The 18,912-nt window shown below is 44.3% G+C and overlaps 1 protein-coding gene across 3 annotated transcripts; it reads right to left on the bottom strand.

Moving 5' to 3' along the window:
- Positions 1 to 718: 718 nt before the first annotated feature.
- On the bottom strand, positions 719 to 11,017 carry LOC117963003 (probable endonuclease 4). 3 transcript variants are annotated; one of them, XR_009320108.1, is made up of 10 exons: positions 10,887 to 11,017; positions 8,822 to 8,991; positions 8,267 to 8,440; positions 6,994 to 7,176; positions 6,405 to 6,614; positions 5,352 to 5,534; positions 5,085 to 5,216; positions 4,692 to 4,796; positions 3,551 to 3,744; positions 719 to 1,791 (listed from the first exon to the last, which is right to left on the bottom strand). XR_009320108.1 is itself a non-coding variant. In XM_059016333.1 (10 exons), the coding sequence occupies exons 2-10, from the start codon at positions 8,976 to 8,978 to the stop codon at positions 1,737 to 1,739; spliced, it is 1,329 nt and encodes a 442-aa protein (XP_058872316.1). In that variant the 5' UTR covers positions 8,979 to 8,991; positions 10,887 to 11,016; the 3' UTR covers positions 719 to 1,736. The 3 variants fall into 3 exon arrangements, 2 of the variants coding, with proteins under 2 accessions (XP_058872316.1, XP_058872317.1); XM_059016333.1 differs by having other exon boundaries at positions 3,615 to 3,744; positions 10,887 to 11,016; XM_059016334.1 differs by lacking the exon at positions 6,994 to 7,176 and having other exon boundaries at positions 3,615 to 3,744; positions 10,887 to 11,015.
- Positions 11,018 to 18,912: the final 7,895 nt, after the last annotated feature.

Here is an 18,912-nt window from a genome sequence, read left to right as displayed (position 1 = left end):
TAATTAGGTAGCAAAAAAAAATAACCTTGCAGTCAAAATGCACGGCAACCTCTATTTTCTCTCTTAAATGGCCCCTTCTGAAACTCAGGCACTCTGTGTCATCGTTGTCACTGTTCAAAACCCTGTGGACTCTGGCGTGTGCCGAGAGAGCGTCCAAATAAAAGGATTGCAAAGAATCCAGGCGTCTCTCCTGTTTTCTGCCTCTTGCACAACACTACAGCACGATCGAAGCGAGAGGTTTAATAATAATCTCAATGCAGCTGTTCTGACCTCGGAGTTACCAACACCTTGGGAATGGAGGATGTTGGTAAACGTTTGAAAAGCCCATAAAGATTTTAATAAATGTGTCCACCTGCTGTCTAGGAGGTTCATTCACCTTCAAATAGTTTACAAAGGCATTGATTGATTGATTATAAATCATGTCTCATGTGTTTTCCTTGTCATATATTTCCCATAATTAAATGTTTCTTTTAATAATCGTCATAACAATAACAATAATCACAATAAAAGTTGTCTTACACAGTTCATATTTATTGGAAAAACTAAAAACAATACCTTTATTTTTTTATACAAAATATACACATCAAATATAGGAAATACTTATTTGATCTATTCTTGTTATTTATATAAACATATATTCAACAGTTAAGCATCTTCAGTGTTTTTTTTTTTTCTTATAAAAACTACTATACATTCTATATAAATGCAGAACGCTGTATCATTGTGGAGATGAAGAAGTATCTTTTTTTTAGATGCAGACCATTAATGAGCAAGTAGCGGGGTTGCAAAAAATACAGCGTCCCCCACGTGCTGCTACAACTGTTTAAATAACGTACCTGTCATTTCATTAACATCCCAACAACTTTTCACACTTTTAACTTTAAAGTCTGTTTCAAAGTCTTTTCAAAATGTCCACTCTAGTGCACTGATAGTGTCAGGATTTTGCCAACATTGTCAAACAGGTAACACAGCAAGAACGATCCATAATATGGTACAGGAAAGCCAGAGCACTTGTGTGTGTTTTTTTAAATCACTCTTCCTGCAGTGATTTTGAGCAGTGCTTCTCAACCCTGGTCCTCTGGGAACCCGGTATCTCCTCATTTTTATTCCAACTGAGCTTTCAATTACTTAACTAGACCCTTAATTGAACTGATCATTTGCTTAATTAAACCGTTTTAATTGTTCTCGGCTCCTAACAAGTTGCAGATTAAGTTACTTATAACAACATTTTATAGTGAAGTTGAAATGTTTAAAACTGTTTAAAAGCTCTAACTGTTTAAAAGCTGAAAACAATTAAAAATACCTAATTGTGCTAATTATTAGTTTATTAATTAAGGGTTTAATTAAGTAATTGAAAGCTCAGTTGGAATGAAAACCAGAGGACCGGGGTTGAGCAGCACTGATTCAGAGGACAGAAATCAAACCCCAGTGCACTACAGCAGACATATTGAAAAGAGCTTTGAAACAGACTTTAAAGTTATGTGTAAAAAGTTGTCAGGATGTTAATGAAATGAAAAATGACAGGGATGTTATTTAAACAGCTGTAGCAACACGGGGGGACGTGGAACGCTAGATTTTCCAAAACCTAGCTACTTTCTCGTTAATCTCATCTATCCAAATGTTTCACAAATTGAGGACTTGAGTCCCTATAGTGTGGATTTCCAGTTAACTCCAGCGCAGCCTGGGTGGATCAGCAGCATAATGGAAGCTGAGGCTCAAGGAAAGTAAAGCCACCTCTACTGGCACAGAGAGTAGAGCAACTGGATCTCCTGTGAGCCGTCCATGTCAGGCCTGATGAGAAACGAAAAGAAACATCGCCCCTTAGTGTAATACAGAACCATTGCAGTGCCACTGTCTGTCTGTCTGTCTGCCATTGAAGATCATTGAGGTTATAGTTAGCACACTGTGGTCCCATTCTACCAGCCTCACCCCATTATAGCTGCCCTATATTTGTGCTACCATTACCCCTCAGTGTAATACAGAACCATTGCAGTGCCACTGTCTGTCTGTCTGTCTGCCATTGAAGATCACTGAGGGTATAGTTAGCACACTGTGGTCCCATTCTACCAGCCTCACCCCATTGTAGCTGCCCTATACTTGTGCTACCATTGCCCCTCAGTGTAATACAGAGCCATTGCAGTGCCACTGTCTGTCTGTCTGCCATTGAAGATCATTGAGGGTATAGTTAGCACACTGTGGTCCCATTCTACCAGCCTCGCCCCATTGTAGCTGCCCTATACTTGTGCTACCATTGCCCCTCAGTGTAATACAGAACCAATGCAGTGCCACTGTCTGTCTGTCTGCCATTGAAGATTATTGAGAGTATAGTTAGCACACTGTGGTCCCATTCTACCAGCCTCACCCCATTATAGCTGCCCTATACTTGTGCTACCATTGCCCCTCAGTGTAATACAGAGCCATTGCAGTGCCACTGTCTGTCTGTCTGTCTGCCATTGAAGATCATTGAGGGTATAGTTAGCACACTGTGGTCCCATTCTACCAGCCTGACCCCATTATAGCTGCCCTATACTTGTGCTACCATTGCCCCTCAGTGTAATACAGAGCCATTGCAGTGCCGCAGTCTGTCTGTCTGTCATTGAAGATCATTGAGGGTATAGTTAGCAGACTGTGGTCCCATTCTACCAGCCTCACCCCATTATAGCTGCCCTATACTTGTGCTACCATTGCCCCTCAGTGTAATACAGAGCCACTGCAGTGCCACTGTCTGTCTGTCTGTCTGTCTGTCTGTCTGTCTGTCTGCCATTGAAGATCATTGAGGGTATAGTTAGCACACTGTGGTCCCATTCTACCAGCCTCACCCCATTGTAGCTGCCCTATACTTGTGCTACCATTGCCCCTCAGTGTAATACAGAGCCATTACAGTGCCGCTGTCTGTCTGTCTGTCTGTCTGCCATTGAAGATCATTGAGGGTATAGTTAGCACACTGTGGTCCCATTCTACCAGCCTCACCCCATTGTAGCTGCCCTATACTTGTGCTACCATTGCCCCTCAGTGTAATACAGAGCCATTGCAGTGCCACTGTCTGTCTGTCTGTCTGTCTGTCTGTCTGCCATTGAAGATCATTGAGGGTATAGTTAGCACACTGTGGTCCCATTCTACCAGCCTCACCCCATTGTAGATGCCCTATACTTGTGCTACCATTGCCCCTCAGTGTAATACAGAGCCATTACAGTGCCGCTGTCTGTCTGCCATTGAAGATCATTGAGGGTATAGTTAGCACACTGTGGTCCCATTCTACCAGCCTCACCCCATTGTAGCTGCCCTATACTTGTGCTACCATTGCCCCTAGTGTAATACAGAGCCATTGCAGTGCCACTGTCTGTCTGCCATTGAAGATCATTGAGGGTATAGTGAGCACATGGTGGTCCAATGTGTAATTGATTAATCGTGTGAAATTCAGGCCAGAACAATTGCTTTTAGATCATTTAACATAAAAAGGCAGTCTTATTAAATAAAAGAACACATTTACCAATTTCTTATAATTCAACTTCTTATAACTGAGATTTAGATTTAATTTCTCACCACTAACCTGAGAACACAGCAGACAGATCAGCCAATCAAAACCCTGAAATGGGCAGCCCCTCCCCCTCTACCTGACGGGCGTCTCGAGGATCATGGGCATGTTGTCCAGGCGAGGCTCGTTCATGATTTGTCGAAATCCCTCCAATCCGATCTCCCCCTCACCAATGTTCTCATGACGATCCAGATGGCAGCCCAGCTTCCCTGAAAAACACATGTGAGGTCAACAGACAGGCTCGATGATCCCCTGGTTAGAGAATGGGGCTTGTTGTTACCAGGAGGTTCCCGTTCAATCCCAGCTCAGCCACTGACTCACTGTGTGTGACCCTGAGCAAGTCATTTAACCCCCTTGTGCTCCGTTCTTCGGATGAGACATTAAACAAACAAAGTTCTATTGGAAGTGACTCTGCAGCAGCAGCAGTTGTGAGGCATAGTTCACCACTTGGTCTCTAAGTCGCTTTGGATAAAAACATCAGCTAATTGACTAAATAAAAATAATTACATTGAGGGGCAATGGTAGCGCAAGTATAGGGCAGCTACAATGGGGTGAGGCTGGTAGAATGGGACCACAGTGTGCTAACTATATCCTCAATGATCTTCAATGGCAGACAGACAGACAGACAGCGGCACTGTAATGGCTCTGTATTACACTGAGGGGCAATGGTAGCACAAGTATAGGGCAGCTACAATGGGGTGAGGCTGGTAGAATGGGACCACAGTGTGCTAACTATACCCTCAATGATCTTCAATGACAGATAGACAGAGGCACTGCACAACTGTGGATGATGGATTACTGTAGAAATTCAATACAGTCTGGATGAGATCTACAACACTAGAGATCTTTTTGTGTATCTGTCTCCCTCCAGTGGATACAGGCGATATTGCAAGCTATTCTTGTTGTAAACTAACATTACTGTACTGGAGATATGTGACAAAGCGATTTCAATACAGGTCGAATTATTCATATATTTTCTTTGTATTCTTAATTCCAGGCAGGTTAGAAATAAATAAAAAAAAATATATATATATATATATATATATATATATATATATATATATTAAAATAAAAGACTGCAACTTTTCATCCCCAGTTGTCAATACTTTCTCCCCCAAGTTCTGAGTGACTAGATATTCTAAATAGCGCCCCCTACCTTTGGAGTCATTGAGATGCACTGCCTTGAGATACTGCAGTCCAACCGTCCAATCAAATTCATCCAGCATCTTCTTAACCCCGTCCACTGCAGAGAGGTCGTGACCTGGGGGAGGAGACTCTTACTGGGGTCATGCAAGGGTCACATACTATAGGACAGTTGCCCCTCCCCCTTTCCCTGTCTCTTATGGTGAAAGACCAGTCTGTCTCACTAACAGCAGTGTCCAGTCGACCCCTTTCCCTGTCTCTTATGGTGAAAGACCAGTCTGTCTCACTAACAGTAGTGTCCAGTCGACCCCTTTCCCTGTCTCTTATGGTGAACAGATTCAATGAGTATTTTGAAGGACGCTATACAGATGAAACTGGTCTGGTTTTAAATCCAAGTTTCTCTTACCAGCTGCGAAGGCATGGCACGTATCCAGACAGACTCCAATTCTGGATTTATCTTTCACTCGATCAATAATCCCTCTCAGTTCTGAGAACTTGCCCCCAACAGTGTTACCCTGGCAGCTCATATTCTCTATAACTGAAGAGGGAAAGAAAGAGACAGACATTAAAACAGAAATGTTAAATATGACCATCTCCCTCGGCAGAACTAATGAAACAGCGCCCCCCACTCACCACTCTGGTGGCAGGAGGAACTGCAGGCTGTTGATTGTACCTGTCGTGACTCCAGTGGTATGCTGGTGGGCGTGGTTTATGGAATCTGCTATCCTATCCAGACACTCCTCTACTGTGATGTCATGGAGGGAGGAGCCAGGGTGGAAGTTGAACATGGTCAGGCCCAGCTGCTCACACCTCTTCAGTTCATCAATAAGCATGGCTCTGCTCTTCTCATAGACACCTGAGGATAAAATAATCAGATTACATTTTCTTATATTGTATGTGTGTGTTCATATCTTTTATGGTGTTTGAAATCATGCTGAGTGACTTACTGCAAATATTCAGTGTTTTTTTTTCTCATGTATCTTTGTCTCCCCCCAGTGGAGACAGGCGATACTGCACTGGTCATTTCGTCTTTCTTTCTTTCATTTATTTATTTATTTATTTATTTATTTATTTATTACACAAATAGTTTTAGTTTTTCTAACAAGTCTGTGTTAAGCTGCTCTTATGCTATATTTGCCTGCCAGAGATATATGTATTCTAGATAAGCAAAAGTGTCTTTAAAGAATAGCCAGCGTCGTCTAGTGATAGGGCTGTGATCTCAGGACCTTTCCTGTACCTTTGCCTCCCCCCAGTGGATACCGGTAGTACTGCAGGATAGTCCAGTTCTAAACTAACTGACTGCACTGTACCGGGGATCTGAGAGCCAGCAAATTCACTGCAGTCTGAATAAAAAACAATGTTACTGGAGAAGATCTTTCCTGTATCTTTGTCTCCCCCAAGTGGATACAGGCAGTACAGCAAGAAAGTCCAGATTTGTAACTGTACTGTACTGGGAATCTGAGATCCATTAACTGCAATACAGTCCAGAAAACTTAATGTATCTTTGTCTCCCCTGGTGGAGAAAGGCAGTACTGCTCTGGTAATTTCATGTATCTTTGCTCCCCCTGGTGGAAATCTCCCTCTAGGGGACAGAGTTGCTACTTCAAGGTGGTCTAGATATGAACTAACAGACCTTTCCTGTATCTGTCTCCACCTGGTGGAGTCAGGTGGTACTGCTCTGCAATTTCCTGCCTGTCTCCCCCTGGTGGAGACGGCTGGTACTCACCGGGTTTGGGAGACCCACAGTTGAGCAGGTATGACCCGTGCGGCAGTATGCGGTCGGGGGTGAAGCCGTGTTGGGAGCAGGCCTGGCGGAACCGAGCCACTGCCTTCTCATCCAGGGGCCGGCTCTTCCATGAGCGCTGGGAGCCTAGGAACATGCCGAACACACAGCCCCCGATCGTAACGGAGCCCTGCACAGCGTTCCAGAGCCCACCTGCAGAGACACAGTCAGACTTGTGAGCGCTGACCATCTTTAAGATCCATTTTCTCACCTCTTATTAGCTTTATTAACAGTATAGCTGTCCCTCCCTTTAAAGGAGCGCTGACCATCTTTAAAATCCATTCTCTCACCTCTTATTAGCTTTATTAACAGTATCGCTGGCCCCTCCCTTTACAGGAGCGCTGACCATCTTTAAAATCCATTCTCTCACCTCTTATTAGCTTTATTAACAGTATCGCTGGTCCCTGCCTTTAAAGGAGCGCTGACCATCTTTAAAATCCATTCTCTCAACTCCTATTAGCTTTATTAACAGTATCGCTGGTCCCTCCCTTTAAAGGAGCGCTGACCATCTTTAAAATCCATTCTCTCCTACCTGCTATGGACATGTGGGCTCCTATGAGCTTCCTTCTTCCTCCCTCCATTTTCACACTCCCTTTCTCTGTCTCTATCTCCGCTGATGAGCTGGGCTGTACAGGCAATGGCTCTTCTTCCTCCTTTTTTATTCCCTCGCTCTTTAGTTTTTTTGTTCCCTTCTTCACAGGCCTGGTCCCGCCGTCTGGTAACCAAAGCAGTCAGACGTCAAGACAATTATTTTTGTTTTGTCTTATGATGTCACTTCCTCCCTGTCGCAGTTAGCAAAACAAACTTGATCCAAGGTGGCAGACCACTAGAGGGTGCTGGCTCTTCTATAAATACACTGTGGCTGATCCAGCCTGTGTTACTCACGTCTGTGGCTGGTAATTAGAGCTGAAGAGCAGCTCCTGAACTCATCATCACCTCAAATTGTAGCCGACAAAATAATTCCATTAATTTCCCCCCATTGACAGCCCTTCATTATAGAAGTCTTAATGTGCAGTTTTGAAATGAACACATATTTTAATATGTCATTTTTACTTAAACCCATGATATCTGGTTAAAGAAATCTCAGTTTGCACAAGCCATGCTTTCGGATAGTGTCACTTCCTAGGTCGCCTGCTGGGTAAAATCGCCCCACTTCTCTGGCTTCTTGTCTGTCAATAACCAATCAGCTGCTGCTTCCCCTATTGACTGACATGCTTTGCACCCAGAAGACACTGCTGTTGGGTGACCAGGAAGTAAAGCAGTGACAGACTTCCTGGAAGACAAGTCAAGCAAGCTGAGAACTTCCTTTAACCCCAGTGTAGAACCAGATGTGAATTCAAATGAAAATGGGACTATAACATGTGTTTCTTTCAGAACTGCACCTCTGAGACTGACTAGCCAATAGAAGAGCAGGACAGGCGAGATTAAAGGAATTGTTTTATTAATATTATTATTTAGCAGACCCATTTATCGAAAGCAACTTCCAGAGACTAGGGGGTGAACTATGCATCATCAACAACTGCTGTTGCTGCTGCAGAGTCACTTCCAATAGGACCTTGTTTGTTTTACGCCTCATACGAAGGACAGAGCACAAGGAGATTTAGTGACTTGATCAGGGTCTCACACACACACACACACAGTGAGTCAGTAGCTGAGCCGGGCTTTGAACCTCCTGGTATCAAGACCATTTTCTCTAACCAGTGGACCAGAGAGCCTCAGATTAATTAGTTACAATCTCTTTCAGCGTTATGAGGTCATCTCCTGCTAATTCAATGGAACTGAAAGTCGTTTTCATATTCTCGTACCCGGTTCATCCACGCTCTCCCGTTTCACTCCACGTTTCACTGATTTCCTCCTCTGTCTGCGTGGCTTCACCTTCTCTCTATTCCCCTCTCCCTCCTTCTTCACCGTCACTTGTCCCTTCTTTCGTTTGGGAGTGAGGACAGGTCTGACCGAATGAGCCGAGCCCTCGAGCGCTCCTGTATTGAAGACGAAAAAGTGACTTGAGTTAAATTTACACTGAAGACCAAGAAAGACTTCTAGTGGAAACGTTTGCCATTGAATTTACACTGAAGACGTTGAGAAAGACTTCTAGTGGATACGTTTGCCATTGAATTGACACTGAAGATGCTGAGAAAGACTTTTAGTGGAAACGTTTGCCATTGAATTTACACTGAAGACGCTGAGAAAGACTTCTAGTGGAAACGTTTGCCATTGAATTTACACTGAAGATGCTGAGAAAGACTTCTAATGGAAAAGTTTGCCATTGAATTTACATTGAAGACGCTGAGAAAGACTTCTAGTGGAAACATTTGCCATTGAATTTACACTGAAGACACTCAGAAAGACTTACAACTCACCTGCAGTAGAGCGCTTGCGGCCCCTAACTCCACTCCTCCGCCTCTTCTCTCCCCCCTTCCCTCGCTCCGCACTCTCTGAGTTGCGCAGTGAACTGCGTGTCCTGGTGAAGGGGCCACTCCCCCTGCGCTCGGACTTAACCCTGTCCTTGCCAGACATCCCAAAAAACAGCCTGTGAAACACACACACACACACACACACAGAGAAAGCTTAAGGGACACTTTATTAGGAATCCTAGTCTCTGGAAGCTATAAGAACTGGAACAGTTAGCTGTTAGTTAGTGAGTGCAAAATGGGCAAGACATGCTTATTAGAGAGTTGGGTAATTGTATTTTAGTCGTGCTATTGCACTTACTGTAAACGACACTCAGAGGTGACAGTAAGCTGGTACTGACCGGGACTCTGTACTGGTCATTGTATTTTAAGGCTACATCGTTTGCTCTTTGTATTTGAAGTCCTTTCCCACCTCCCGGCTTCTTCATGGTTGTCCAGTTACTATTGATGTTTAATAAAAAGAACTCAAAGTCACTCAGGTTCTGGTCATGGGACTTAGGATGACAGAGGGGTGATCGCCATAGTAACCGTCACTCTTGCAGTGAGCAACGCTGACTGCAAAGGGGGCTCAGCAGACCTGTCAACACTGAATATACCTGATGTTTAATTTATAAACTATCATTGTGTTATTATATACAGTACTGTTATTTAGTCCTTCGGATGAGATGTAAAACAAAAAGCTCCTGTTGGAAGTGACTCTGCAGCAGCAGCAGTAGCAGTTGTTGATGATGCAGGGTTCAGCCTCTAGTCTCTGGAAGTCACTTTGGATTAAAGCCTCTGCTAAATGACTAACTCATTCATTCACAATTTCAGCATCAGTGACTTGAAGAAAAAGAAGATCCCAGTTTTTCACTCTGCAAATCAGGTAACCCTAACGACATGAACAGTGCAAGAAACTAAAGCTCTGGAAGAAATTAGGTCAGACACCAAAATCCAAACAGAGCAACTGGACAAAAACTCACAACAATAGTCAAATATAAATCAAATAGTTTTTTTTTTGTTTGTTTGTTTTTTTAATTACATTTTGTTGTAGTTGTATATTTAAGGTTCAAATGTAATAATTTCAAATGTAATTATTATTTATATATTTTATTATGTATATATTTCGAAACCATTATTAAATAAAATGCCCTTCCCTCTCCTTTTAGCTTTGAGGAACCCGGTTGATTTAGGCAGCTTGAAACACCGGATGCTTTGAAGTCTAAACTGAAGACATCCTTTTTAAACGCGCTTTTATATCACTGGTTGTAGCTGAGAGTGTGTTCTACACATGAGCTCTGTGGTTTTGTTTTTAACTTTGTACAGAGCTCTGGGGTGCCGTGGCGTGAAGGGAGGGCGATATATAAAAATATAGACATAAACTTGTAGTGTAGTGTAGTGTAGTGTAGTGTAAGTGTAGTGTAGTGTAGTGTAGTGTACTGTAGTGTAGTGTAGTGTAAGTGTAGTGTAGTGTACTGTAGTGTAGTGTAGTGTAAGTGTAGTGTAGTGTAAGTGTAGTGTAGTGTAGTGTAGTGTAGTGTAGTGTAGTGTAGTGTAGTGTAAGTGCAAGTCGTCTGTAAGTAAACGTTTTGGTTCGCAGTCTTCACGGTATAACATCGTTTCAGACGCATAAAATCCCATCGTTACTACGGACGATAATGCACAAAGGAAAATATGTCCAAAACATCATTACAGTGTAAAAATCATGCATGTAAATATACCAGCCATGCTATTAGAATGTATAACAGCGGCCCGGATCACCAATGCAAGTGTAACACTACGATTAAGATATACACAGTAAAACGCGGTACAGCATTGCACACGGAGCTGTCTGCTAGACATTGCACGCAGGTACATTCACGCTGTCCACGATCTTATTAAATTACCAGTCGAACTGAAGGACCTTATTTGCAAATTGAATCCAAGCTGTTAAAGGTCAAAATGCAAGTCACCAAACCGACGTGTTGCTCAAACCAGCAACAGACAACGCTGAAGTTTAGAGTTCATTAACTGAAGTACAGCACCAAGCCCTTACCTTGGTTTTATTACAGTTCAATGCACGGCGCCGCACAGAGTTGACAAGTTTGCTTCCGCGTTTACCAAGTATTGTAATGGCTGTTCTGACCAAAACAATGGCTTTATACTGCCATCTAGTGGCTGAAAATAAAAACTGGGCTTCATGTTTTTGCTATGATGCTGGATTCAAAATGTGCTTCTCTTCGGAAGCGCCAAAATTACGTCACATAGACCACGACTGGCCTCCTTTCTCATGAATATTACGTAAGCCCCTGCTGAATATTAATCAAGGGAATGAAATAGCCGTATATTAAAACAAACATTTTTATTTATAATATGTATCTTAAGTTAACTTTGAATAATTTGAATGGATGTATTAGTAATCGAATTTATGTAATTCTAATCTGTTATATTATTATATATGGATATGTGTCTAGAAACTGTGAATAAAACTAATTATAAACTAATAACTGCTGAACCGGGAGTGAATCTTGTGGAGACCCTGAGATGACGTAGCGGTGCACCCACACCATAGGGGAAAAAAGAAAGAAAATTGCATGAAATCGTGTGTTTTGATTTATAACAAAAAAAAAAAAAAAAATGCGATCTTTGCTCTAGGACCGCTGGGAGTATCTATGCTCCAGAAGGGTGAGCGGGCGATGTCTTTATAAAACAAACGCGTCATTCCCTTAAGCTATTGGGCCGCTGCGGGACCATCTCGCTTCACAGACGTCTATCAAAGCGTCACACTCAGCCCTTGGATACTCAGGATTTGTAGACTGTGCTGTATTACACTTTCCTGTGCTTTTACTACAGGGAGCTTCTATAAGGGTTAGTTTACCATGGTTTGTTCTTTAATATGCTTTACCATACCTCTCTGTGCTTTACAATGCTTCCCTATGCTTTACCAGACCTCTCTGTGCTTTACAATGCTTCCCTATGCTTTACCAGACCTCTCTGTGCTTTACAATGCTTCCCTGTGCTTTACCAGACCTCTCTGTGCTTTACAATGCTTCCCTTTGCTTTACCAGACCTCTCTGTGCTTTACAATGCTTCCCTATGCTTTACCAGACCTCTCTGTGCTTTACAATGCTTCCCTGTGCTTTACCAGACCTCTATGTGCTTTACAATGCTTCCCTGTGCTTTACCAGACCTCTCTGTGCTTTACAATGCTTCCCTGTGCTTTACCAGACCTCTACGTGCTTTACAATGCTTCCCTGTGCTTTACCAGACCTATCTGTGCTTTACAATGCTTCCCTATGCTTTACCAGACCTCTCTGTGCTTTACAATGCTTCCCTATGCTTTACCAGACCTCTCTGTGCTTTATAATGCTTCCCTATGCTTTACCACACCTCTCTGTGCTTTACAATGCTTCCCTATGATTTAGCAGACCTCTCTGTGCTTCACAATGCTTCCCTATGCTTTAGATTTTACTGTGCTGCTGTATTACACTTTGCTGTGCTTGTACTGTGGAACACATTTATAATGCTCTCTCTCATGCTCACAAGGGGTTTTCTCTGTCCTTCTAATTAGGTAGCAGGCTACAGACACTGCAGCTATTTCTGCTGCGTATCTCTCCCCCTTTCATCCAGAAACCTCCTTCTTTTTACTGCCAGCTCCCTGAGAGTGTTTGTGTCAGGGTTACTGCTCTGTGTTTGATACAGACTGTGAAGAACGAAGCGCGTCTCACATTGATTCCCTCCACTGTAACACTGCTTACAGAGTCCGTCTCTCTGTGCTTCCTGTTTCATTCCTGTCTCTCTGGTTCACGCTCCCTGATTCTCCCACCAGCAAAACAAACTGGCGAGAAAAAATGCTTGCTTTGAGTCTCTTGTTTTCCATGGTAAATGTGTTATTTATTAACACAGTTCAGATCAGATTATTGACAGTGTCACAAGCTGTCGGAGCAGGATTGTGATAGAGACGGCTTGCTTTGAGTCTCTTGTTTCCCATGGTAAATGTGTTATTTATTAACACAGTTCAGATCAGATTATTGACAGTGTCACAAGCTGCTGGAGCAGGATTGTGATAGAGACGGCTTGCCTTGATTCTCTTGTTTTCCATGGTAAATGTGTTATTTATTAACACAGTTCAGATCAGATTATTAACAGTGTCACAAGCTGCTGGGGCAGGATTGTGATAGAGACGGCTTGGTGCCTCGTCTTGTGGGTTTCCTCTTTGTTTTATTAAGAATGTTCTTTTTGAAATATTGGATTGCTGTTGATTATAACAGAAGATTGACAAGCAGTCAAACAGACCCCTGCTCTGTCCATGGTTATGTGTTTAACTAAAATGATTTCATGAAGTGTGTAAAGTATTTGAAAAGGACGTGTTGCTTTATAGTGTGGACTTCCAAACTGTGAGACAGGGTTTAGGGGCTGTGAGGAAGTCTGGTCACACTTTATTGTAATGAACACTGTATTAGTTTATTCATTGTGAGCATCTAGCTCAGTCATTTTAAGTGTGGTTTGCTTTGTGTTAATGGTTGGTTAATGACGTGATAACTACGAGGAACACTGAGTGTACTGGGAGACATCAGCTTTACAAGCAGATCAATACCAAACAGAGTCGAGGTTTTTCTACAAGTCTTCACAGACACTCGGTCATGTGACAATAGCTTTGGACTTTTTTAAGGTCCGATATTTTAATAAAAAGACGGTCAGTTATAAGTTTTTCAAAATGAACAGTAATCTGAAAATATCTGATCAAAACAAAATGTGTTTGATGAAGGGGGTCAGGAGGTGGGGTCCTATTACCTGTAACACAGGAAGGAAGGAAGTGAACGGGGAGAGGAAACCAGTGTGGGGGCTGCAGGATCAATGGACTTCACCTGAGTCAAAGAGAGTGGAAATAAAGAAGTGTGGAAAACAAAACGAGCAACAGCAAAACAAGAAGGGACTTGAGAGAATGATGTTCTGCTGATGAGAGGGAAGACATTGATTGAAATCCTTGACACCTGTGCAATATTTCTGTAAAAAAGTTTTGTCATATGAAATCATGTTATTGTTTTTTATTTGCTCTGCCGTGCATTACTGGTAAATGTCATATTTATTGTTGTTGTTCAGTGGCCAAGAGTTGCGTCACACAGTGAAGAACTTATCTGAAGGAGCAGCAACTGGCTGTGGTTGAGACGGAAAGATTCTGGCTGGGGATCTCAAGCACAATAGAAAGAAAGCAACGCTGATGTACGGGTAAGTAAGCTGGGCTGAGTTGAGTGGGGGACGGAGGGGGGTGATGCTGGGACGCCAGTATCACCGTCGAGCCCTCTTGAGGTGTTGTGGGCTAGTTGACGAAACACAGAGGATGGAAGGTGCCCACTTGAAGACCCCAGAGATGTACCCTACTTCGCTCAATCCAGACGGTTGTCATGCTGATGCGCTGGGGAGGCCGCACTGTGGTTGATCCCCGGAGCCAACATCGCAGCCGTTGTGTGTGCTGATGCGCCAGGGAGGCAAATAAGATGATCCCTGGAGCCAGCATTACACTTCAGCCATTAACACCAGACAGAAGGATATCTACATCATCATATGGAAGGAAACGCAAATGGATAGAGACACAGCTGGATCACATTAGTTTACTGTAAAGCTATGTCTTAGTTGGTGCTTATCTTGACGAGAACCGAGTTCAAATCAGCATGAAGTTTTAACATCTACTCTCGTGTAATGGAAATCAATAATCGTTGTTTTATTGTTTTGTATTCTATAACTGTGTTTGTTTTCTAATTAATGTTCATTGAGAAACCTGATCTCAGAGCTGCTGCCCTTTTCACTATTTTTCTCAAAAGTCTGCTTTGCAGATAAGACACGAAAGCAGAGCTTCATTATAAGAATATACAACAATAACCCTGTGTCTTTGAGTGTCTGTTCTGTATACAATAGTGTCATGGATTGCAGAGTGGTGATGTCAGAACAAGGAAGTAAATACAGACACGACTGGTGAAATGAAATGATGGATGCGCTTGCTTGCGCCAGTTTATTGCAAAATAAAAGGTTTGAACACAAAACACAAGACACGGCACTTTAGCCAAAATAAACAGACAAACAAAATGAACAGACACTAACAAACAGGGACGAATACTAAACAAACACATACCACGTAGCAATTGCCTATAATTATCTCTCCTCACTCTCTCCCGTTCTTTCGCCCTGAACACACAACCCAGAGTGTACCGAGACTCGATTGGTAGTCAATCATTCAATTAGAATCTCGGTACAACTGCCTGTGAATTAAGTGCAATTCCCCGTGTTCACATACTAATACATTTTACCTGCACGTGAAGTAATGTGCAATCCTCGTGCCTAAATACAAATATACATTTTGAATCACTCGTGTTACACGGACCCATTTATATCCCGTGCACCAATATCTATACACCAACATTTACACACAACACGTAACATATAACCCACACATGCACAGAGGGGCGGGGCACATTGCCAAAAATAGTTTCAACACTCATAAAATCAGCACTGTATAAATAAGTACAGTATGTCAGTAACGTACATACCCTCTCTGATAATACTGAGCTTGTGCTAAACAATGTCAGCTTCTCAGAATATCTGGAGGGAGCAACTTTCTCTTAGGGGTGAGGGAGGGAGCAGTTCAGTCTCCATGCCTCAAGCCTGCACTGGACTCTAGGGAGCACCCTTTCTCTTAGGGAGAGAGCAGTTCAGTCTCTTTTGTACACAAGTGAAAGCCCAGTGCAGTCAATGTATATCTTTTAATAGTAATATTTGTTGGGGGATTTAGAAACGGTATCATATAATATACTGTGCTGAATCAATCTTTCATTATTAAATGAGGGACTTGGTGGAAACAAAGAGAAGGGTTACTGTGACAGTCCCACTCCTAACTCTCTCCTCTCTGCACCTCTCACACTGAATTATCAGTTTCTGCTCCCCCTGCTTGTCTAAATCTGGCCTCAGTCCAAAATCCTGCCTTAGAGCTTTACACAACTGCAGGAAATCAGCACAGTTTGTTGTCAAATCATCAATCTCTCTGCCTCGCTGCTGCAAGAATGGCTTCAAACTTGTGGTCAGAGGATCACTTCAGCTGTCCAGTGTGTCTGGAGATATTGAAGGACCCAGTCGCTATTCCATGTGGACACAGTTACTGTATGGGGATGTGGCAATGTGCCCCGTCCCTGTGTGCATTTGTGTATGTTGCGTGTGTTAATGTCGGTGTATAGATTGGTACACGGGATATAAACAGGTCTGTGTTTCACGTGTGTTTAAATTGTAGATTTGTATTTAGGCACGAGGAGAGCACAAATCACTTCACGTGCTGGTTAAATGTAATATGCGAGCATGGGGTTGCACAGAATTAATTCACGTGCTGGGATTCAAGTGAATAATTAATTAGTAATTGAATCCCAGCACAATAGTATATATAGACGCACATTTCGTTCAGTCAGGGTTGGTGTTCGGTGAGTGGAGAACGGGAGAGAGAGGAGAAACTAAAAAGTGAAAGAAAGAAAGAACGTAAATATTGCTTTACTCACCGTGTTTGTTCGTCCCTGTTTGTTAGTGTGTGTTCGTTTTTGTTTGTCTCTTTATTTTGGCGCAAGTGCCGTGTCCAGTGTTTTTTGTCGTTTCAAACCTTTTATTTTCTGTTCCGTTATTAAATGCTGAGCGCAATCACGCGCTCAGCTTTACCAAAACCCCATCTCTCTGTTTATTTATTTCCTGCATCTGGTCTGACGCCACCCACTCCGGCCGTCTTTGTGACACGTGGTGTCATCGTGGGATAGCCGCGCCTCCAAGCGTCAGACCAGGAGGGGTTTTGTTTAAAAAAAAAAAAAAAAAAAAAAAAAATTATATATAATGGCAGAGGACGCCATCAAACTACGGGGCTGGTTCCTGGAGAATGCTGGGCTGGAGGCCCAGTCTCTGCCCATAGTCGTCCGTGCCCTGTGGATGATGGACAGTGAGAGATGGGAGGCCTATCAGCAGGAACACACCCCAAACACCTTGGAGGAAGGTGTGGAGTTTGTCCTCAGCTACCTGGAGGCAACCATAAACGGAACAGCAGCCCAGGTAGCAGGACCACCAGCAGAGGAGTACCTGCTGTCCCCATCTCCACCAGCAGAGGGTGAGTACCTGCTGTCCCCATCTCCACCAGCAGAGGGTGAATGCCTGCTGGTTTTGCCTTCACAGCCCAAGCGGGAGGAGCCCGAATGTCCTACGCCTGAGTGGGAGGAGCCCGAACGTCCTACGCCTGAGTGGGAGGAGCCCGAACGTCCTACGCCTGAGTGGGGGGAGCCCGAACGTCCACAGCCCAAGAGGGGGGAGTCGGTGCGTCCACAGCCCAAAAGGGAGGAGTCGGTGCGTCCACAGTCCAAAAGGGAGGAGTCGGTGCGTCCACAGCCCAAAGGGAGGCAAGTCGGGGCTTCCACAGCTCTGGGACCCAAGCCACTAGCAGAGGGAAAATGCCTGCTGGTTCCACCTCCACCAGGAGCAGAGGAGCTGGAGCTGCCTCTGCCTCCACCACCGCCAGGAGCAGAGGAGCTGCCTCTGCCTCCACCACCTCCAGGAGCAGAGGAGCAGGAGCTGCCTCTGCCTCCGCCACCACCACCGCAAGGAGCAGAGGAGCAGGAGCTGCCTCTGCCTCCGCCACCACCACCGGAAGGAGCAGAGGAGCAGGAGCTGCCTCTGCCACTTCCAGGAGCAGAGGAGCAGGAGCTGCCTCTGCCTCCACCACCGCCAGAAGCAGAACAGCAGGAGCTGTCTCTGCTTCCCGTACTTCCACCACGGGGAGTACGGTGGCCGGAGCCCCAGAAAGGGGAGCTGTCGGCCACGAAGAAGGGGGAGGAGGTCTGGAGACCTGCTCCCACTGCAGCAGTTTCGCTGCCGGAGATCGTGGGGGAGGTCCGGAGACCTGCTCCCACTGCAGCAGTTTCGCTGCCGGAGATCGTGGGGGAGGTCCTTGTGCTGCAGAAGAGACTGTGGCCAGAGCCCCGGAAGAGGGAGCTGCCGGCTACGAAGAAGAGGGGAGGTCAGGAGACCATCCCCCAAGCAGCCTTTCCGCTGCCAGGACTGCCCCTGCTGAAGGAGTCAGTCTGGGAGCTGTCGGCACGTCTGCTGACAGCATGGCCAGTAGCAGCCTGGCTACTGGCAACATTGCCACCTGTGGGCCCCTGGAAGCCTCCCTTCCCAGCCCGAGACTTTGTCCTGGACTGCTGGATTTTTAAGGGGGGAGGTGGCCGTTGAGGCCATGTGTGCTGCGCACAAGGGGGGGTATATGTGGCAATGTGCCCCGTCCCTGTGTGCATTTGTGTATGTTGCGTGTGTTAATGTCGGTGTATAGATTGGTACACGGGATATAAACAGGTCTGTGTTTCACGTGTGTTTAAATTGTAGATTTGTATTTAGGCACGAGGAGAGCACAAATCACTTCACGTGCTGGTTAAATGTAATATGCGAGCACGGGGTTGCACAGAATTAATTCACGTGCTGGGATTCAAGTGAATAATTAATTAGTAATTGAATCCCAGCACAATAGTATATATAGACGCACATTTCGTTCAGTCAGGGTTGGTGTTCGGTGAGTGGAGAACGGGAGAGAGAGGAGAAACTAAAAAGTGAAAGAAAGAAAGAACGTAAATATTGCTTTACTCACCGTGTTTGTTCGTCCCTGTTTGTTAGTGTGTGTTCGTTTTTGTTTGTCTCTTTATTTTGGCGCAAGTGCCGTGTCCAGTGTTTTTTGTCGTTTCAAACCTTTTATTTTCTGTTCCGTTATTAAATGCTGAGCGCAATCACGCGCTCAGCTTTACCAAAACCCCATCTCTCTGTTTATTTATTTCCTGCATCTGGTCTGACGCCACCCACTCCGGCCGTCTTTGTGACAGGGGTGTATTAAGAACTGCTGGGATCAGACTGATCATACAGGTGTCTACAGGTGCCCCCAGTGCAGAGAGACCTTTACCCCAAGGCCTGTTCTGTGAAGAAACACCATGCTGGCTGAAATTGCTGGAGAATTCAAGAAGAGAAGGCTCAATCCTCCTCCTGCTCAAAGTTATGCTGGACCTGGAGATGTGCCGTGTGAT

This window comes from Acipenser ruthenus, chromosome 52, assembly GCF_902713425.1.
Source record: "Acipenser ruthenus chromosome 52, fAciRut3.2 maternal haplotype, whole genome shotgun sequence".
NCBI lineage: Eukaryota > Metazoa > Chordata > Actinopteri > Acipenseriformes > Acipenseridae > Acipenser > Acipenser ruthenus.
Note: the sequence above shows the minus strand (reverse complement) of the source record. Positions and strands in the feature narration are given on the sequence as shown.